Source organism: Typha angustifolia, chromosome 8 (genome assembly GCF_048772165.1).
Source record: "Typha angustifolia cultivar Huaian chromosome 8, ASM4877216v1, whole genome shotgun sequence".
NCBI classification, from domain to species: domain Eukaryota; kingdom Viridiplantae; phylum Streptophyta; class Magnoliopsida; order Poales; family Typhaceae; genus Typha; species Typha angustifolia.
This window is the reverse complement of record NC_133246.1, coordinates 2,425,361-2,447,320: the sequence shown is the minus strand read 5'-3', so window position 1 is coordinate 2,447,320 and position 21,960 is coordinate 2,425,361. Positions and strand designations below refer to the sequence as shown.

The 21,960-nt window shown below is 40.6% G+C and overlaps 5 protein-coding genes across 5 annotated transcripts; 4 read left to right on the top strand and 1 right to left on the bottom strand.

Annotated features, from left to right (window-relative positions):
* Positions 1 to 169: 169 nt before the first annotated feature.
* On the top strand, positions 170 to 4,308 carry LOC140765392 (serine carboxypeptidase-like 35). The gene is made up of 8 exons (XM_073104453.1): positions 170 to 485; positions 1,746 to 1,853; positions 1,972 to 2,160; positions 2,265 to 2,353; positions 2,625 to 2,924; positions 3,052 to 3,197; positions 3,653 to 3,745; positions 3,843 to 4,308. The coding sequence occupies exons 1-8, from the start codon at positions 242 to 244 to the stop codon at positions 4,138 to 4,140; spliced, it is 1,467 nt and encodes a 488-aa protein (XP_072960554.1). The 5' UTR covers positions 170 to 241; the 3' UTR covers positions 4,141 to 4,308.
* Positions 4,309 to 5,100: 792 nt separating this feature from the next.
* Positions 5,101 to 7,779, top strand: LOC140766212 (cytochrome P450 86B1-like). The gene is made up of 2 exons (XM_073105684.1): positions 5,101 to 6,478; positions 7,210 to 7,779. The coding sequence occupies exons 1-2, from the start codon at positions 5,270 to 5,272 to the stop codon at positions 7,609 to 7,611; spliced, it is 1,611 nt and encodes a 536-aa protein (XP_072961785.1). The 5' UTR covers positions 5,101 to 5,269; the 3' UTR covers positions 7,612 to 7,779.
* A 1,058-nt stretch (positions 7,780 to 8,837) lies between these two features.
* LOC140764738 (UDP-glycosyltransferase 82A1) lies at positions 8,838 to 11,638 on the top strand. The gene is made up of 2 exons (XM_073103467.1): positions 8,838 to 9,436; positions 10,466 to 11,638. Exons 1-2 carry the CDS (start codon positions 8,971 to 8,973, stop codon positions 11,404 to 11,406), a joined length of 1,407 nt encoding a protein of 468 aa, XP_072959568.1. The 5' UTR covers positions 8,838 to 8,970; the 3' UTR covers positions 11,407 to 11,638.
* Positions 11,639 to 12,558: 920 nt separating this feature from the next.
* LOC140764735 (rhodanese-like domain-containing protein 8, chloroplastic) lies at positions 12,559 to 17,664 on the top strand. Its single transcript, XM_073103466.1, has 8 exons — positions 12,559 to 12,974; positions 13,624 to 13,677; positions 14,348 to 14,497; positions 15,478 to 15,652; positions 15,990 to 16,081; positions 16,814 to 16,917; positions 16,995 to 17,267; positions 17,348 to 17,664. Exons 1-8 carry the CDS (start codon positions 12,621 to 12,623, stop codon positions 17,502 to 17,504), a joined length of 1,359 nt encoding a protein of 452 aa, XP_072959567.1. The 5' UTR covers positions 12,559 to 12,620; the 3' UTR covers positions 17,505 to 17,664.
* A 183-nt stretch (positions 17,665 to 17,847) lies between these two features.
* LOC140764740 (two-component response regulator ORR5-like) lies at positions 17,848 to 19,008 on the bottom strand. Its single transcript, XM_073103469.1, has 5 exons — positions 18,632 to 19,008; positions 18,510 to 18,556; positions 18,332 to 18,409; positions 18,162 to 18,232; positions 17,848 to 18,088 (listed from the first exon to the last, which is right to left on the bottom strand). Exons 1-5 carry the CDS (start codon positions 18,768 to 18,770, stop codon positions 18,001 to 18,003), a joined length of 423 nt encoding a protein of 140 aa, XP_072959570.1. The 5' UTR covers positions 18,771 to 19,008; the 3' UTR covers positions 17,848 to 18,000.
* Between the last annotated feature and the right edge of the window lie 2,952 nt (positions 19,009 to 21,960).

Sequence of the window (21,960 nt, the reverse complement as noted above, 5' to 3'; positions counted from 1 at the left end):
ACGTGCTTACGTGCATGCCCCTCGGACTGGGGGGGACCTCACATGGGACAATTGGAGGAGGTACATACATAAATAAAAGTTTGATAGGGGCGCAAATGCAAAAGATCTATTCTAAATCTTTGAAGTCCATTTAAAATCTCTTCCCTCCCCACTTCCCCCCCCCCAAACCCTCCCTCTCTGTTCTCCGTCCCCCCAAAAAAAATAAAGAAGAAAGAGGAAGGAGAGAGAGAGAGAGAGAGAGATGGCCGCTTTCCTCTGGGTCGTGGTCTTCTTGGCCATGGCCGTAACACTGGAGGGAATGCGGAGCGCTGGAGGGGAAGCCGACCTCGTCCGAGGACTCCCCGGCGAGCCACCGGCGGTGGGTTTTCGGCACTACGCTGGCTACGTGGGGGTGGGGCGCAAGGAGGGGAAGGCTCTCTTCTATTGGTTCTTCGAGGCCGAGCAACAGCCGGAGGAGAAGCCCCTCGTCCTCTGGCTCAACGGAGGTCGGTTAAATCTCATCTCTCCCTCTCTTCTCTTTTCCAAATTTCAAAATTGCCTTCTCCAGTTTGCTGTCTTAGTTTCAGATCTGAATTTAGATTTGCATTTAGTGCTTTAATTTCGTCTTTTCTCGGTTTTGTCGCGGGTTGGACAATTTAAAAAGAAGCAACTTTAGTGTAGGATATTCCAACTCTGCAAACCGATTGCTTTTTCTAGCAGTGCGTTGAGGTCAGGTAGTCCGTCTCCAATATTGCCAAAGTCGAGAGAGCCCACAAATTTGATTTGGGTAGTGATAATAACAGCACAAAAATAAAAATCCAAAAGACAAAAGGATTTGTTTTCTTTTTTAGTAGATTTATCCTTCTAAAGTGTCATATATGCAAGTATCACCACACTGCCATAAATTTCTGTCAAATTCATTATGCTTAAAGGTCATGAATAATTAGTCAACACATTCTATGGAGTGAAAAAAATGCATCATTCAGTTTCTAGTACTATATCCACAAAAGCTGCAGCCTTTTCTTGCTAGCAGTCTCTCTTTGAGAAGCTTTGCCACTCTCCACGGCAAGAGGGACCAATAGAAATAAGTGTTGGGGATAAAGATCTAATTGTACCATCAAAAGATTAATAAAAGAATATGTTTATGAGATAGCAGCAGAAGTATCCATCTGGTCCTTATGCAGACAAATGAGAAGGTCTGACTGTGTGGTAGATGGTAAAAAGCAGACACAATTGCCTCCAGCATCAGAGTGTGGTGTTTATTTTAATATACTAGGTGGGTTCTTTATGCTTTAGTTTAATACTTTACTATGACACCCATTCTTCTTTCTGTCTCTCACTGCATGTGCACACGCTTTGCAAGAGAGGCAGGACAAGAGGGCAATTACTTGAAAAATGACATGATGTTAAAAGTATGGCTCATGTATGGGATGTAGTGCTGCCATTATACAGTAGAGAGATTCATTTTAGCTAGTGAGTCAAATGTCTTCATGGCTTAGTCCACATCTCTCATATTTGTATAGTGGATATTGTTTAATGACTATAATACTCTTATTAAGATGTGTTAAATCTCTTTTCTTTTTTTGCTCTGTTTGAAGTACCAAAAATCATTAATTAAGCAAAGGACTGTGTAGTCTGCTATCTTACTTATTAAGCAAATTAATTCATGATTCATTTGTTAGTAAGAATTTCCTCAGTCAGTTAACATATGTTCTTGTTCTTGCTGATACAAACGTAATTGGATTATAATGCATGCATGCATGCAGGACCTGGGTGCTCATCTGTAGCATATGGGGCTGCTCAGGAATTGGGTCCATTTCTAGTGCGCAGCAATGGGCCAAACCTCACACTCAATGCTTATTCCTGGAATAAGGGCAAGCATACAAACACTTATTCCCTTAATCACTGTCTTTTTTGCTAGAACAATGCTTATTACCTTTCCATTTATTCTCCTTGTGTTAATCTGTACGAATAAAAACTTGTTCATGACAGTGGCAAACCTCCTGTTCTTGGAGGCTCCTGTTGGAGTAGGCTTCTCCTACACAAATCGATCCCTGGATTTGAAGGAGCTTGGAGATCGTATCACTGCAGAAGATTCGTACAGTTTTCTTCTAAATTGGTTCAGAAAATTTCCCAGGTTCAAGTCCCATGACTTCTTCATAGCAGGAGAGAGCTACGCTGGTAGAATAATTAAATACTCATCGATTTTAAAGTTTAAACAAGATTTAGATAAGCACATGGCTTCTAACAAATCTTGTTCTTAATTATATTTATATTCTCCACAGGGCACTATGTTCCCCAACTTGCAGAGAGTATCTTTGAAGGAAACAAAGAAGCGACCAAGGACACATATATCAACCTCAAAGGTTTCATGGTAAGATTACGTTTTATTATTTTACTTAACTATTACTTCCACATACTAGTGAAGCAAAAAATGTAAAGAACAAAGGAGACGCACTCTCTCTTCTTTTTAATTAGTAAAGGAAGTAAAAGGAAAAGAGCACACGAAAAGAAGATTCCATAAAAAAAAAGTCCATTTCCGAGTACCAAAGCTGTATTCATCTGTTTCTTCTTTAGTTTTAACACCTAAAGCATATCACTAGGTTACTATTGAATAACTTTACTTAATTTTTACTGCTCTTTAGATTGGCAACGCAGTGCTGAACGATGAGACGGACCAACTTGGGATGGTGGAGTACGCATGGAGCCATGCCATTATATCAGATGAGCTCTACTCTGCCGTGAGAAAAGAGTGCGACTCTTTCAAGGAGGAAGAAGAGGGAGGGAAGCCGAGCAAGGCTTGCTCTCCTGCTGTAAAAGCCTTCCTCCAAGCCTACGATGACATCGACATTTATAGCATCTACACTCCTATCTGTCTTTCCTCCTTATCTAGTTCTCGACGCTCTTCCAAGCTCCGCGCGGCCCCTCATCTCTTCTCTCAACATGTAAGCTGTGGTATACTCTTCTCTTACGTGTAGAAACTATGAGTTAGTAAGTTGTTAGGTAATAGATCAACATACGAAATATGATAAACTTGGGTTGAGGATTTTTTTTTTTTTGGAACAAATTCAGGAGCAGTGGCATGGCATAAGGAGTATGCCTGCAGGTTATGATCCATGCACAGAGGACTACGTGAAGAAGTATTTTAATAGAGAAGATGTGCAGAGAGCTCTGCATGCCAACCTGACCCATCTCACCTACGCATACTCCCCCTGCAGGTCAATCTCTCTCCCTCTCTCTATTCAAGATTTTTACTGAATGCATTAATATCATATATTGATTAACCTGCTTCTTCTACAGTGTTAGTAATTCGTCTTCATAAGTAGTGGTCGTATTGTCTCTTTTGATGCATTTATATCTCCGTGTCTTGCATATATATATAGTTGTATTATTATGAAGCCCATTTATGACCTCCCCTATATTTACTTCTTTCTGTTCTCTGCTTTGCTGCAAGCTGACCCCAATTACAACCAGACTGAATTCCTATACCATTAATTACTCTCCAATCCCCATAAGCCCCTCAGTAATTGGCTTAATTGCCTTGGTCTTTAATAAGTAGACACCAAAAGGCCCTAAGTATAAGCTAGAGGTAGCCAGAAGATATTAGTTATTCCTTATACACATAATTCTATCATAGTAAATTAGTAATGATCCTAATTCCATTATGGTGCAGTGAGATTATACACAAATGGAACGACTCCCCTTCCACTGTACTCCCTGTACTCAAGAAGCTCATGAATGCTGGTATCCGCATCTGGGTCTACAGGTACAAAACCATATCAAACACCTTCATACCTCCCAGACCACGTGAAGAAAACTCTTTATCTAACAAACTTCCATGTGTTAAATTTCTAATGGTGAAGCGGAGACACCGACGGCAGGGTACCGGTGACTTCGACGAGGTTCAGCATAAACGCCATGAAGCTTCATGCTAAGGAGAAGAAGAGGAAGAGGAAAGGATGGGGAGGATGGCGGCCATGGTACTATAAGGAGCAAGTGGCAGGATGGGTTGTGGAGTACGAGAAAGGGCTGACCTTTGCCACAGTGAGGGGGGCTGGCCACCAAGTGCCGGTCTTCGCACCGGACCGCTCACTTTCGCTCTTTTCGCACTTTCTCGGAGGCAGATCTCTGCCTTCCACACGTTTCTCTCAGCTTAATTAGGCTGCATGCATGCAGTGTGTTCAAGCTCCTCCTGCATGGCAGGAATTCTCCTCTGTGCTGTCGTTGTACCTTGTTGATCAAGTATTTGAATATGGTGTAGAATTGTAAGCTATCTAATGAAATTGAGAAAGGTGGATAAGATTTGATGATCATGGTGATAATTTGCTATGGAGAAAACTAACTTGTTAATTGTTTCATCTTGTTAAAAATGGCTTAAGTAGGAGTCGAGAAGAGAAATAAAATATTATTTACATATGGTGGATCACCCAAGCCTATCAAGCTTTCTCGTGCTTGACCTGAGGCAGGCAACTTGCCTTTAATTAATATTAAGTTCACATCATCGACGACCTCATTATCTAGGATCAATTGTGATTAATTATAGTACTTGATACTTCATATCAATTTTTTTTTCCTTTTTATTGCAAGATCTATTTCGTTGAACTTGTCATATATAATCTAGTAGGTGTTTGGTGGAGCTTTACGAGCTAACCTCCTCTGACTTGAAACAGTTGCAAAGAGTTTATGTACTTCCAACATAAGAAGGGCATATGTACTAGTCTTCAACAAATCCACATCTGAGCCTATTTACCTCGCAAGCCAGCACAACTACTAAAACTAACAAGAAACCTGCGACAATGATGGTCCAACCACCTGGAAAGAGTAAGAGAAAGCAAGACGAAATTAATCTTCCTGACACTAAAGTCAATAATCTCGCAGTAATTAATTAGAGATCCTGTTCCAAATTCTGCCACTCTTTTTCAAATGGACTTGATAGACAGGTTTTAATGTATGTGATTGATACAACTTATAACCTTTGTCAATCGTGGAACTAGTTATGTAGAGATCTCAGTACCCTGGACAAAGAGATTTAATTAATTACGCATCCATTAGAACGCTTAATTTAAGGCAGTTGTGTTTGGCCACCATACTAAAGTCACACCTAATATACATCCTCTCATCCTCTTCTCTCTCTCACACCACTCTCACCCACCTTGCTAGCTTTCAGCTCACCAAATCAAACGGTCAAAACTAATTTTTGTACACTTCCATGTCTTATATATAACTGGGAGAGCTATCACACTTCTACCATGCCCTTCTTCTCCTGCTTAGTTACTACTACACAAGCACAATGAACTCAGGCAACCAGACAACACTCTCCACCGCCAACCTTAGCTTTCTCCGGCTACTACCGGAGGTCCGAACCGTGGAGGTTCTTCTAGCCTTTTCCATCTTCTTAACCATCCACTCGTTACGGCAGCGCAAGCGGGAGGGCCTGGCGATGTGGCCGGTCGTCGGCATGCTCCCCTCGCTCCTCCTCGGCCTCCGGCACGACATGTACGAGTGGATAACGCACGTGCTGGAGGAGCGCGGCGGCACGTTCACATTCCGGGGACCGTGGATGACCAACCTCCACTGCGTCGTCACCGCTGACCCCCGCAACCTCGAGCACCTCCTCAAGACTAAATTCGCCAACTTCCCCAAGGGCGACTACTTCCGCAGCACGATGAAAGATCTCCTCGGCGACGGTATCTTCAGCGCCGACGACGACACGTGGCGGACGCAGCGCAAGGCGGCGAGCTTGGAGTTCCACTCCGCCGAGTTCCGATCGATGACCGTCCGATCCCTGATCGAGCTCGTGCACTCGAGGCTCCTCCCTGTGCTCGATTCTGCGCACAAAACCAACGAAGCCATCGATCTCCAAGACGTTTTATTACGACTAACTTTCGACAATGTCTGCATGATCGCCTTCGGCATCGACCCCGGTTGTCTCCAGCTGGGACTACCGAAAATACCCTTCGCCAAGGCTTTCGAGGACGCCACCGAGGCCACCACCATCCGCTTCGTGACGCCGACGGCGATATGGAAGGCGTTACGGGCCGTGGACCTCGGCAGCGAGAGGAGCTTAAAGAGATCTCTGAAGCAAGTCGATGAGTTCGCGTACGAGGTGATCGAGACGAGGAAGAAGGAGATAGAGTCGAACGCGAGAGACAACGCAAGGCCAGACCTCCTGACGGTGTTCATGAAGCAAAAGGACGAGGGCGGCGCGGCGTTCTCGGACAAGTTCTTGAGGGACATCTGCGTGAACTTTATACTCGCCGGACGCGACACGTCGTCGGTGGCGCTGGCGTGGTTCTTCTGGTTGCTGAATAAGAATCCAGAGGTAGAGGATAAGATCGTTGAAGAGATCAAGATGATACTGGAAGGGAGGGATAAGACGACTAATGGGGATGAGGAGTTGGTTTTCAAGCCGGAGGAGGTGAAGAAGATGGAGTATCTGCAGGCCGCGCTGTCGGAGGCGCTTCGGCTTTACCCGTCGGTGCCAGTGGATCACAAGGAGGTACGTACGTCGCCATGCGTAAACTATAACTAGTCATATATATATATATATATATACTTATATATATATATATATATATATATATATACATATACGTACGTACATATGTGAATGGTCTTTTAAACTCATTTCTTTATTTATTTAATTTAAGTTAAACTTTTAGCTTAGACGAACTATTCAAACAAACAAACAGAAAAACATTTAGTATTCTGATTGAAGGGAGGATTTGATTTTTACGCAGATCGAAATCTACTATGAGAGTTTTTGTTTATTTATTCATTTTATAACTTAGATTAATTTGAGCAGTTAGTTTTGTTTTTAATAGTCTAAGAGGTAACTAGACGCATATGATAAGTATAATATAACCTGGCTAAGTTAGGATATACGTAGTTCATACTAATATAGCAGGAGAGTTTCGTGTCCAAGAGTTCATTTGCGCTGGTAGGTAGTTGGAACTAACTTGTCCTAAAAGATACGATAACTAGCCAATTCCAATGGGGTTAACGTACCGTACTAAAGAGACGATGGAAGTTGGAAAAGGACGAGCACTTTGGCTTAATATTCTAAAATCGGGATTTGAATCGAGAACGTGTTAATAGCCAATTAAGGTTTGTACACGTTAATGGGAGTTGCGATTGATTGATTGAGAATATTAATGACGTGTAGAAAAAGCTAAACAACAATTTTCAGTCTATCTTTAATTATTATTATTTTTAAAAAAAATTAATTAGGTTGTGGAGGATGAGGTATTCCCGGATGGCACAGTGCTGAAGAAAGGGACGAAGGTCATCTACGCCATCTACGCCATGGGAAGGATGGAGAGCATCTGGGGCCCGGACTGCCGGGACTACAAGCCGGAGCGGTGGCTCCGCGACGGCCGGTTCATGAGCGAGTCGGCGTACAAGTTCACGGCGTTCAACGGCGGGCCGCGGCTGTGCTTGGGGAAGGACTTCGCCTACTACCAGATGAAGTTCGCCGCCGCCTCCATTCTCCACCGTTACCACGTCAAGGTGGTCGACAACCACCCCGTTGCCCCCAAGATGGCGTTGACCATGTACATGAAGCACGGCTTGAAGGTCACGCTCACGAGGAGAGACGAAGCCCCCAAGATTAACCTTGTGGTCAACTCATAGAAGAGCCTAGCTAACTAGCTACGTACGCACGTCTACAATATTTTTCTACGGTATTGGAGTTGGTTTACGCTTTATGAATCTGTTGTATATGTCAACATGTGTGAAGTTCAAACTAGTACTGCTTGTTACGTTGCTTGTTATATAATTAAAGGAGCTCATTAAGCTTAATTAGCTGTTGCCCTTTCTCATTAATACAATACCCTTTGTGAATAAGATCTCTCGTTAATTGCTTTCTTGGGGATCGACCAATCGACATGAGGAACTTGAACTCGAAAGGATGTCTCCACGAAGCTACATCCATGCGTAATAAAAGCCGAATAAAGGGTGTTTAAATGTAATTTTCCTAATTCTTTTTCTTATTATTATTATTGTTAAAATTTTCTAGTGAAAGGCGAAGACTTCCTCTGGGTCAGCTCCATGCGTAATTAAAGATAATTAATAAGTTGCCGGCAATGGTAACGATGGTATAATTCTTTTATTAATTAGCACTTAACACGTTGCTACAGTACTATGAAACCACCAACACCAAGTTTTAAAATGAACATTATAATATATTTTTTCCATGGTCGCAGGAACCTTTACGTATATTCTCTACCGGAAAATGTTCACATGCAATATTTGCATGGCTACAATGTGCCCGGTTTTATTCCACTCTTGTTCAGACTGACGTAGTCAAAGGAATTAATGGCCTTCACTAATTATCAATATATATGTATATATATATAATTATTGAAATTGTAATCTAGCCCATTCCTTGTTTAAAAAAAGGCAAGATGCCCATAAAGAAATTATCCCTTCACACGTCTCAATTTGGTCTTTTTCCACCAAACCCTTTTGCAAAAGCTATTGTGCTCAAATTCCATAATAAATGACGCGACCTACCTTCGCCTGAATTGGAGCTAGCCACGGTCGGCAGTAAATAAATTCCTGAATCCAGGAGTCAGGACGGAAGATCCCTAATTTTTAATACGCTGTAAAGTCTAATAAAGGTTCATTAAACTTAATCGAGCACAAGTTACACAGAGACTAACACCTGAATCATCTGTCGAGATCTTATAATACTCTGGATTCCGATCATGATTAGTTAATCAGCTAGCCACTTATTGCTCTTATGCCTAACAAAGTGACCTAGAATTTTAAAAGTCCAAAAGAAACCTTGGAAAAAGAAGAGGATAAATTGCGACTCTTAATGGGGGCATGTGTTTCATGTGACTGCTACTGTTAGTTCAAACACGGATCCCATTCCCATATACTTCGATCCATCGTAACCTACTTCTCTCTCTCTCTATATATATAGATATTATTCACAGAGAGATTAAGATAAGACTGAGGAAAATTTTGTTCTTCCAGAAAGAGAATATGAGAGCAACAGGAGTTCAGGGCAAAATAATTCTGGTACCCTTTCCGGCGCAGGGCCATGTCACACCTATGTTACACCTGGCCCTCGCCTTCGAGGCCCGCGGGTTTGCGGCCACCGTGGCCTGTCCGGACTTCATCCACCGCCGGATAGCCGACCGTGCGGACGCCCGGGTGGCGCTCGCGTCGATTCCCAGCGGCCTCGGCGACGGAGACTCCCCGAAGGATTTCGCAACGATCGTAGGCGCCATGGAGGCCCACATGCCGGCTCACCTAGAGGACCTGATAAGGGGAGTCGGCCCGGAGCCGGCGGCGTGCGTTGTGGTGGACCTCCTGGCCTCGTGGGCGATCCCAGTCGCCGCGCGGTGCGGCGTGCCGGTCGCCGGGTTCTGGCCGGCGATGTTCGCGACTTATCGGATAATCTCGGCGATACCGGAGCTGATGAGGAAGGGCTTCATCTCTGAGTGTGGTAAGAAGTAATAATTCATCGTACCTACCTAATTTGATGCTACTGAGATATAAATAAAAAACCTACAGCTGTGCTTTTAATTCACGTAGGCCCATTTGATTGCTCATGCATGAAAGCAGCATATACTGTACTATGCATCTACCTTGCAATTCAGACAAACGAAACGCAACAAAGTTGTACTACATATATCTTGTTAAGCTTGCTTAAGAGTAAAATCCGAAGTAGGATGACGCGTTTATGGATCTACTGCTGAAAATAAGTGCATATGAAGCATATTATAAGAGGCACTCGGTTCATGCATGTGCGATCTAGAATTAATGCCTGACTAATATCTACACCATTAAATTCTCTTAGAATTTTCTTTTCCCTTTCTAAATGCCTTTTAATTATTTCTTGGTCAACCCTAGTTGTTGTCAATGAGGTAACTTAAGGGGTTTCTTTGCATGCAAGCATGTTCTTGAGGAGTACGACATATTTGTTTAGAATAACGGATTGGAATTTTTCCAACCCATGTGAGATAGATTGCAGAGATCTGTCCCTGTCGTTATTTTTTCTTATGTTCCTTAAAAGTTTCCCCCCTTCTCTAGTTGACTATGGAGGATGAGGTGCTTTACTCGACGGAACACCTTCCTTACAGAGAATTTAAGTTAACATGGGATGGTTTCCTGCTAATTAACAAGCAGTGATTCTTGGCTGGCCCAAATGCCAAGTCAATGAGTATATTCTACGCCCATGTAAAAAAATAGCCGAATAATTGATTGATTACAGGCATGGCAATCGCTAGTTATTGGAGGATGAGATGCTTGGCACTAAAGAATGACACAAATTATTTCTTTCGTTTTCTTGAAGTTTGCAAGAGCCTAATCTAAAGATTGTTTAGTTCTTAATTTGCGTCATGGATATCAATCACGTCATCACCGATCTTGCCCAAAGCTTGTTGTAGTACTATAACTTTTTTATAGAAAGAGGAGTGTAAACTTTGCAAACCTAGGTTGTTTATTGCTTTGTAATTGTCATGGATGATGGCAGGAATGCCTCTCCACCCCCAGCTCCCCTGCCGCCAACAGCTAATTGTAGAAGAACTCCAACTACCAACCCAAGCGAAGCTAAGCACAAAGGACTTGCCATGGCTGGTGGGCAACTCGGCCTCACAGAGATCAAGATTCGCCTTCTGGCTATGGACTCTCGAGAGAGTAAGAACGCTCAACTGGATCCTCATCAATTCATTCCCTGGAGAAACTCCAGGAGGCGGGGATTTCGTCGAACACCTTGGTCATGGCACACGCATCCTTGAAGTAGGTCCATTACTAGCCAACAACAGCAACAAGCATGTTGATGAAGTCAACCAGCAGAGCAATCCAAGTATGTGGGATGCCGACTTGAGCTGCATCGAGTGGATGGACAAGCAGCCACCTCAGTCAGTGATCTACGTGTCGTTCGGCAGCTGGGTCGGTCCGATCGGGCCGGCAGAGATCGAGGAGTTAGCGCGAGGGCTGGCGGCGACGGGCCGGCCGTTCTTGTGGGTGTTGAAGGATGAACACGCATGGCGAGGCGGTCTGCCAACCGGGTACGTCGATACGGTTGCCGGGCGGGGGAAGGTGGTCGAGTGGGCACCGCAGGAGTCGGTGCTCCGGCACAGGGCGGTGGGTTGCTACCTCACTCACTGTGGCTGGAACTCTACGCTGGAAGCAATACTACATGGGCAGAGAATGCTATGCTATCCTATCTCCGGGGACCAGTTTGTGAATTGTGCTTATATTGTGGAAGTTTGGGGGATTGGGATGAGGCTTGGTAGTACTAACCGGAGTGTGGTGGAGGAATGCATTGAGAGGGTCATGGGAGGGCAAGAAGGGGAGGAGATGAAGCAGAGGGTGGTGGGGTTGAGGGAGGAGGTTATGGAGGGGAGAACCAGTTGTAGAGCTAAGTCTAACCTCCAAATCTTTATTGAAGCAATCAAGAAAGGCAGCTAATTATGATCATCCATGCACTGCACCTGCACGTAGAATTAATATGTTATATAAGCGGTTTCGTATATAGCATGACAATCTTTTTTAAAGTATTTCATACAGTTTGCAGTACTAGCTTTTTTTATTGGTTGTGAAAGGTGGTTGGATAAGTATATTACTTCCCATTGTCCTTATCCCCATAGACAGAAGAAGATATGTATAATATATATGGCAAACTCCCCCCCCCCCCCCTTTTCTTTTAAACAGTGACAGGATTTCATTTAATTAATTCATCACGATAGTCACCATTGAGATCTGAGACGAACAATTGCAAAAGATGGGTAGGATAGGCACCGACCGAGATATAGCCAAAGGTCGTGAGCCAATTACAAGTTTTGATTGGCTTCAAACTAAATTTGAGAAATTTTATCTCTTCCAGTAGGATTTGTTAATATCATCCTCTCTCTCTTTCTATGTATACTAATATATTTTTTTTATTCTTTTAAGGGGCAAATTACATATGTTTTTATGTGAAAGCTTATTAGGGAATAAAAAGGTAATTAAATAGCTTAGGAGTCAAACAATATCCGTCTCTCACTCGTGGCATGGCGTTATCAAAACTAAAGATAGCTTTTATAAGAAACAGATGACTTAGAGCTTGTTTGGCTTGATTAGTTGATCTTATTTTTTTAGTTTCTGGATTTTGAAGAGTAAATTTAGTTAGGTATAAAAAAGATAAAAATATATTTAGTTACTAAATCAGATTAAGGGTCTCAGCCAAATGGACCCTAGAGTCAGATTTTTTAATTTTAACGCATTAATTTCTACCGTTTTTGTTCCTTGGAGTTGTGGAGAACCTGTTGCAAAATCCAAGAATCTCCATTCTTGCTTCCTCTAACCTAAAAAAATACTCCCTTTTCAATGCTTCAATCTCTCAAATCTATGAATCAAATGATTAGGCACAGTAGATAGAATTAAAAGTTCTACTTGATACTCTCCGAAAGAATCCAATTTAGTAGAGAGCGAATTATATTTGAAAGATGCAATCATGAAAGTCGGCATCGGTTTGGTCGCGTTCTTTTGCATTTAAAGCCCTAAAATAGATGTTTATTTCTCATCGAAGGATTTACTTTGAGGACCTAAATGTAAAATTCCCGCTCCTGCTCCCTCTCACTATCTTTAGTTTCTGGCTCCACTCCAAATTTGCAGCCTTGCAGATAGACGAGGAGGAGTCGAGGATGGCGATAGGGAGCGGCATCCATTGTTATCGCGGCCATCTTCTTGTATTATCTCCCTCCTCTATTCATCGCCATTGCTGTCTTCATCTCAGAGCTCCATTCCCTTCCTCTTTCTCTTTTCCTGTCCATTTATCCTCTCCTGTAAGAGGAAGGAGAAGCCCGAGGGGTCTCCGTTGCTTCTCCCGTGCAATCTCGAGGCGGGGAGGCGAACCGCGAAGTGGGTTGTCTTCCTCTTGCGATTTTTATGGAGGGGAAGGCTCGGGCAAGGACGATTTCTTGGTTGTCAACTTCTATAAGTTCGTATTCATCGAAGACCCACAAGCCGAGGTCTCCAATCATCTATCTTTCCTCCAGGTTTTGTTTTATTATCCTTTCTCCTCTTTCACACGGTTCTTTTCGTGACTAATTGTTCTCTAAAAGTCGCCCAAGTTGGTACCTTGGTTTGATTCTGTACATAAGAACCAGGAGATAACACATAAGAAGAGGCACGGGTCTTCTTACGCACCTTGTCTTACCTCTGTCGATGTTGATATTGCAAAAAATTATGGAAAACTAAATCAATTGCATGAACACTTAGATATGGATTAGAATCTCTTTACTATTGTGTAAATTAAATTTTGGTCTGACAATCATGATTTATGTATTCGAGCTAGTGAATGTTAAACGAAGCATATGATTTACTTAAGAAGGATTTGTGGTTGTAAAACTCTCTAAGTTATCTGATTTGGCTAGTGAAAGCTTAGTCTGGTTTTTCTAGTGTACTTAGCGTCTTGAAGATGTTCGGGTATTGTGTTTGTTTCATTTTTCATGCAATCTGCAATTTTTTACTCATTCTGTTTAGCGTTTGCTAAGCAAACAATGTTGGTTTATTAGATTTTATTTTAATAAAAGTTGATTTGTTCTTTTATTGGGCTCAAGCCTCAGATAATTCAACTTAAATAAGACTTGAGAATCTATTTCACCATTGAATAGAAACACTTATAATCTACATTGCTCTTACCAGGGACGTGATATACATGGTCGCATATATGTAAATGAGCAAGGGATTAATGCACAGGTACATTTATGTATTATATGCATCTTGGTCCATACGACATGGTAATGTACTAATATACTAATGAATGATTTTGTCCTACTTAGAGGTAGGCTTTTATTTGAAATGTTGTGTGTCTATTGGTCTATCCTATTATAATTGGAAATAGGAAGAGCAACAAAAGCCAGATTGGTTTTGTTTCAGATTTGAGGTCCCAATGATTTTGAAACTAAAATGAAATGTCCAGATAAAAGAAAATTGTAGCGAATGTATCAATGTAAGTATACTTAAGTCAAAAAATTGATAAATAATCTTTTGGCATGCGCCATGTCTTTATAAACTTCTTGCAAAATGATCAGTCATAAATATCAAATATGGAATGTTTCAAAAAAAGGGGAAAAAAAGAATCCTAGCTGCTCTGTGATTTTAGCTAAGCTTTTGACTGTTCTGGGATCTTAGATTATTCCGGTGTAACTTTTCTTGATTTTAAATCAAGAACTTTTCTTAGTCTTTGATTGCAATCACATTTTATGTTTTGGAGAAGCATATATGCAGTAGATGCCAAAGCACACTTGGTGTCATAGTTTCCGTTAAATTGAACACTTGTTCACGTTGTGAATTCCTTTTATGTCATAATTGTGTTGGAGTTAATAACTAGGCCATATGTTGATGCTAACATTTAACATCATTACAGTACAGTGGTCCAGAAAACGATGCAATGTCATACGTTGACTGGCTCAAAGAAGACCCTCGGTTTTCTGATATCTTGGTCCAGACTTCACCAGCTTTAAGTGGGCATGCTTTTCCTCGACTGAAACTGCGGTATAAACCTTCACTTGTACAGGCAAGCAATATAAACTGTTTCTTAGTGCATACTAGTCCTAGATCTTTTTGGAAGGTTTTAGATCATGAATGCTCTAAATTAGATTTTTTTGTTCTCTTACATGATGCCTTCAAGAAGGTAAGACAATCTGTTGAAGGATGTGTTAGAAGTTTATGGGTGATCCCACACAAAGTGATGCATAAGTATACAGCACTGCATGTTAGGGGTGTCATGTACACATCGTTTTGCCCTATATTGCATATTTCACAAGCTCCGTTCATTCTTATCCTTGATAGATATCTTTTGGCAAGCACAAAGTTTTGCATACTTGATGTTAATTTTTCCAGTTACACATCGCATCATATTGTTTAGGTAGGTTGCTGGTCTGGTTGATGTCGTAAAGGTTGTACATGATTTGGAGGATGGGACAGACAAGTCTCTTGTAGAAGGCAGATGTTAGGAGCAAATCCTGGCTAACTTCATGACCTATTTTGCAAATTCATGTGGATGTTTTGAATTCCCTAGCTAATTGATGGTTCAGCAACTTCTTATTTACAGAAAGCTCATGATGAACTTTGAATTGGTGGTACTGTACCTAAGACTGCTGCTTTCTCAGATAGGTTCTCTCCAGTCACCTGGACAAAGGCGCCCTAACACAACATTACTATTTATTACTTCCTGTTATTTTTGCAACTTCCCAAAACTATGTTTTCCACTAGATTAGGAGTGCATGAATATGTGGTGTCTCAAATTGTACAGGGACTTTATCATAATCTGAAATCCTCACTTTAAAACTTTTGCATTTGAAACATCTCTACCTATAATACGATTATGTCATCCAGCAGTTCTATTCCATCAGCTCAATTGATTAGTTTATTTCATAAATATCTTGGTCATAAATAACTTTTTTTTTATCATTTCATTATTTGATTTTTGGTTGCTATTGTGTTATTACTTGATGTCTCATCAGAATTTATTAACCTGAGGACCATATTCTTCAGTTGGAAGGAGGTATCTCTCACCTTCCTTTATTGAAACCAACAATGCGAGCTACACCATTGACTCCATCTGAATGGAGGGAAAGGTTGCAAACGAGGAACAATGTTGATAAATCTGCACATGAAACAGATAGTTCAGTCTCCAATAGGAAATCTCTGCTACTGGATGTTAGAAATGGCAAGTATCTTTATATTCTTTTTGCTGTCAATTATGGTGTCCTCTATGAATTATTTTGATGTCCATGAGATGGCATTGTGGCTGCGTCCTCAGTCATAGATTAATATATAATAGTTATTCTCATGTCATCTGATGATTATATTCTAATGAACTGTCAAATGCAAGATTAACCATAAAGAAGTACAACTTTATTCCATATAATCAGAGCCTTTTTCTTTATTCTCCTTATATGTGGTATGTCAGTTTTAACTTTTGCCATTCTACTGATAGCACTAGAATGATCATTTGGAACCTTGTACTTATCTATTTACTTGTTTCCAAAATTTTCTGCAAGCAGGCTATGAGTGGGACATTGGCCATTTTCAAGGAGCTGAGCGCCCTAATGTGGATTGTTTTAGAACCACTTCTTTTGGGCTCTCTGAGCAAGAGGTATGGTCATGTTTTCAACAAATATCTGCATATAGCTCTGTAGATGTAATTGACAAGGACGGTTTTTAACTTAAGAGCTTCTCGATCTGTACCAATAAGATGCAAACCTTTTAGATGGAATTGACACTGCATTCTTTTTAGATGGAATTGACACTGCATTCTCTGTCTTCCTTCTGCGAGAGTCTTTTTCTCTTTTCTACTCGCGAGATTATGATATTTTTATGTCATCACCTCTGTGTCCTGGCCTTGTATCCTATTGACTTGAGGCTGTGCTTTCTAATCATGTCCAATAGGCTTCTTATCATCTTCCTTTGCAAGATTATGCTTGAAGAGAGCACATTGTCTTTAGTTGATCTGATCTGGATCTAAGATATCATGGTGATCTATTTGCTCAACTGCTTGTTACATGTAGAAACTGGAAAGTAAAATAATTGTCAGATGTTTCATGGTCAAACAGGTAATTAACCTGTCCTTATTGTCACTCTGATTACAACCTAAAATCTTGTCAAGCCTGTCCTTATTGTCACAATTGCCAGCATAATTTCCAATTAAATTTTGCTTGATTTAGAAGAAATGCAATAGAAATATCAACGATTCTGCCTTTTGATGCTGATTGCTGAAGATTGAGTAGTCGAAAGTTACTATTCTTGTCATGCTAGTCTCATTTCCTGTTTCTTGTTATCTTCTTTCTTATCTATTGGGCAAGATAAAATTCTATTTTTCTAAATGCAGATAGACACTTCAGATCCTCTGATCGGAATCGACAAAGCGAAAACAGACATACTAATGTACTGCACTGGTGGGATACGGTGCGATGTGTATTCTACAATTCTTAGGTATCTAATCTTTTTGTTACTTTCGCAAACCACTATATCATAATCTTTCACTAACCCTTTCTGGGCTTTTGATTCAGACAAAAAGGTTTCCACAACCTTTATACTTTGAGTGGCGGAGTGTCTAATTACCTCAAGAGTGAAGGTCCTACTGCATGGGTGGGAAATCTATTCGTCTTTGATTCGCGTCTTTCCTTACCCCCCTCTACCTACAAGCCTGGTGAAGACGCTGAGGAAAGTGCACAGCGGATTTCCGAAAGAAGTCTCCTTGCAAGATGCTATGTATGTGAATCACAGCTGCTTGATTTTAGGCATCGAAATTGTGCAAATATCGACTGCAATCGGCTCTATCTGTAAGCTATTGCCACCTTCTAATTAGTTGCCATACTGTTTTTAAGTGTACAGAGATTTAGCAATCTTCCATCTCCATCAGATCTTGCAGCTCATGCGTGAAAGAATTAAGAGGGTGCTGCTGTTCCGACTGCACAAATGCTCCTCGACTGCGGCCGGTCATAACCGGACATCAGAGATACCAGAAGTGGCATATATATCGTGACAGCAGCCTGTGCGAAAGAAGTAGCAACTTATAAACATGGACCTTTCTTCTTCTTGTTGTTGAGATGCCTACCTCAAGTACTGTATAATCCTTCTTGTTGTACAAATTAGAAATGCACCAAAAGTTCATCCATTTTAACTTTATATTTCTGCACTTCCCACCATTATCAAATCAGTATTTATTATTATGAGAATAATCAACTCTCTTTGTTTTTCCTAACATTCTCGTTAACGGTTAGTAACTTACCACCCATACTAAACATTATAAGTCTATAATCGCAGAGATTAGCTTGCCAAGGGTATTTGTCACAAAGAGAGGCATAAATGTCCACAATTAGAAACAAACATTCCCAAATCCCCCTTCTCCAATTTGGGGCCTTTTTCTTTGTGCATATTATTTCTTTGCAGTTCCACCAAAAAGAAAGTCCCACAAAAAGAACCACCACAACCAAAACATCACTTTTAATATATATATATATAGTGTTTTTTTTGTTTCCATCTATCAAAGACGATCACCGGATCGGACGGCCATTACCGCAGCACACGGCTGCACAAGCGAGACACATCGGACGGCCGGACGGGCTTCAGCAGGAAATCTTCGGCTCCCTCCTCCAAGCACCTGAAAATTTTAAACCATTATGAATTCAAAATTTTGTTTGAAAAAATATTCAAACCATTATTCCGAAACAAACCTGTTGATCCTTGTAGGGACGTTCTCGGAGGACATGATCACCACGGGGATCTCCCTCAGGTTGGATGATTCCTACCATCAATCAAAACGGCAGCAGGCAGACCGAGTAAATGTTCAGGTTTCTTTTTAAAAAAATAAATAAAAGAAATAAAAAGAATTCGAATTGGTTACCTTGACTTTCTTGAGGAGATCATACCCTGTCATCTCCGGCATGCAGTAATCCGTGATGATCATATTCACATTTGGCTCCTACGTTAGAGAATTATTTATAATATATAATGTATATATGCATATATATATATTTTCCTCAAAATTTGTAGATATTAATTCTGGAATAGGAACGGCGTACCAAGCCCAGCAATTCGAGAGCTCTCTTCCCACTATCCACAGTGGTCACTGCCACATGCAAATTAAGAACAGTGAAGCAAATATATAAGTATATATATATATATATTATTGTAAAGTCCGTACCGCGATATTTCGAGTTGCGGAGGAGATTGGCGATGACGGCGCGATCCACCGAGCTATCGTCCACGGCCATCACGTGCGGCTCCTCGTCCTGGTTCCGGTCGCCCCCGGCGGTGCTCCGCCCCTCGCCCCTCGTCGCCATTGCCGGCCGGAGAAGAAGAGCGTTAATATAAATTGCCGACTAACTGAGCCTCACACAAGCACATATAAAGAGAGAGATACATATATATAGAGAGAGAGAGATATAGAGATGAGAGCGCGTATCTCGAGGCAGGGGCCGAATCGGGTTGCGACTGCTACGATACGGTGGTGATTTGTTTCCCTTGCATTCTCTCTCTAAATCTCTAATAAATCTCTGTCACGGAGACGGAGCTAGCCACCGTATCTGGGTAATAAATAAGCACGATTTTTAAAGATACACTTCTGAACGGAGCTTATCTATGTCTCTACGGTGTGTGTGGTGACGCAGGGCTGACTTGTAGAGAGACAGACCCATCTCATACGTGGGTATATATATATATATATATATATATTCGTTTATGGGGTGGTTTTCTAATTTTTAATTTTTAATTTCTCATTTTGTGATCATTATTTCTTATCGACGAGAGAAAGAATAGACGTAAAAGGATAGTATTTGACCAAGGTGAGCGATATGATGAGAGGATCGTATACTTGGGAGAGCGAAGCAGATCTTCTGCACGCAATCCGAAGCGATCTATATCGAGAAGTCAAACGGGCACGAAACGAATCCCTTAGAAGCTGACGTGGTCAGGGAGGTCGGACGGGATCCGGAGCTGCGGCAGCGGCAGCGGCAGCGCCAGCGCCGTCACCCGCCGACCTCCGCACGGAAGTACGGCGTTCCAGGGAACGAATAAACCCGAGGGTCGGAAGAGGACGTTGTCCGACCAGCCTGGCGAGCGGCAGTGGGATGCCACGTGGTGTGTGTATCCTGTGGTTCTGATACGAGTGAGATCGACCTTGACCTTGACCTTCATCTTCTATTAGAGTAATTGAGCCAGTAATGTCTAATTTGATGTTCTCATCCTTAATCCTCAAATATTTTGCTCTGTGTATAAAAGATATACTCTAAGATAAAGACAATAGATTTAATTCTCCCTAATTATTAGGGTTAAATTTGATAGACTTTACACTGAAATAATATATCAACATGGTTTGGAATCAACATGATAGATACTCTTCCAAATTTTGCGTCAATTGCATTATTCCAAAGGGACAACAATATCATTGCTTCATTATACTCCAAGTATCTAAACCAACACAAATAACTTTGTTGGATTAAAAATTGCAGTTGCTATCATGTTTTAAAAGCCACCCAATTGCTGTTTAAATAAAATTAAGGAGAACAAACAATGAGTAACATCAGTAGGATTGGAAGATCCTACCAATTCTCTCTGCATAAATATAGGCAACAACAGCATTTATAGATGTAATAATCAGCATGAATGACATCTGGGTATAAAAAAGAAAGGAGGACAAGCAAGCAGGATGGTACAGCATTAAGTAAACAGCTTTATGTTCATCAATGTAGTGTCAATAAATATTGTTCTGTAGTACTCATAAATGACGGGCTAATAGAGGTTCCACATCACAAGTAACATCAGGCTAACAACACTATTGCCTTCTCTCTTTCTATGGCCCTACACGAGAGATTCAACTTACTCTTAAAGATATGGCATCTAAGATATTTGTAGCACAAACTATTTTACTTAACAATAAGACTGACCCATATCAAAGTTCAATGGACTCTAGATACTGCACCAGACAGTAGAAACCTAAGCCAAGTTCAATTCTACTGGGCTTCAAATGTAAGCGTACATCAGGCTCCATTACCTGAACAGTTATTCATCAAGCAAATACTAGCTATATTCACAGATCCCTTGCAATGTGCAAAAAGTCCCTTTTTTTCCTTTGACTGAACTATCAATTAAACAGATCGAGGAAAAAAAAGGAAACAAATGTTGGCCCTGCAACAATTTGACCAGGACTACACTATAACTCTATAAGGTCCATTTCTCAACCTAATGATCTGCCAGCCAATCTGAACTCAATGAAACAGTAACATGAAACACATCTTAATCCACATTATCTTCTGAGACATCTGAAGTCTGAATCAATTAGACAGCAAGTCCTAAACCTACCACAGTTAAGTTGTTAGTAAACTATACAAATTCCATGTTCCAATTACTAATCTCAAACCCAACTTTTACTTCACTATCTTCAATTAGGCTAGGATGCAAATCATTGAAGTGTTAACCTCAGCATGTTTATTGTAATTCACTGCAAGATAAATGTGGTGTCGAGAACCAACGACCAAGTTAAATGCATTTTTTGATAATGGATAAAATTTGAAAGTAGAATTAGGGTTCTAAGTTAAATATACTCTTAGAAAAATAAACGGATACAATTAATTTACTTCTACCTTTAAATTATCTTACTCTTACTCCTGAGATACATTTAAGGCTAAAGTAATTTCTCAATACTTGGATTCAATGGATGATTAAAAAAGGAGATTGACCCGCTCCTATATATATAAGTTGGATATAACGAGTTCTACTATGACTAACCCAAAAAGACTTACATGACTCGAATTAAAATTTGTTTTAAAGATTTATATAACTTAATTAAACTTGTCTTAAAGACATACATGACTTAACTAAGCTTACCTTAAGGGTTTAAATAATTTGACTAAACTTGACTTAAAGGCTTACATAAGAGATAAACATAAATTAACTAAAAAATAAATAGACTCAATTCATCGAGCCTAATATCCCTATTGATTTGATCCGACCTGATCCAATTCGCATCAATTTAAAACCAAAATTCACCAATCCTAATACATGTCAATATTGAAAATACAGACGAAACAAAGCAAATGAACTTTAGAAAGAATAAAGAAGATGGAATTTGGAAGGCAATCAATAGAATAGAAGATATAGTGCATAATTGAGGTTATATTGTTCTCGAGAAATATTAATTGCAATCAGACATTCAATGTAATTTACATCATTACAATAGCTTACATACTTATATACATCTTTTGCGTGATGTATGCCTTCAAAGGTGCTGCAGGCAATAACGATTAAGGTGATTTAGGTAGGAAGTAAATGTATCATGGTCTCATTCTATTCAATGCAGACTATAAATGATACTTAATCTGCAATAGCTGGGAATAGACCAACTATCACAAAAATCACATGTAAGCTCTCATGTTAAACTAGTCAATCAGACACTTCCATAATAGAACTATTCTATGTGAATTCTACTGTTTACTATTATCCAATAACATTTAGCACTTCAAACACAATAACCCA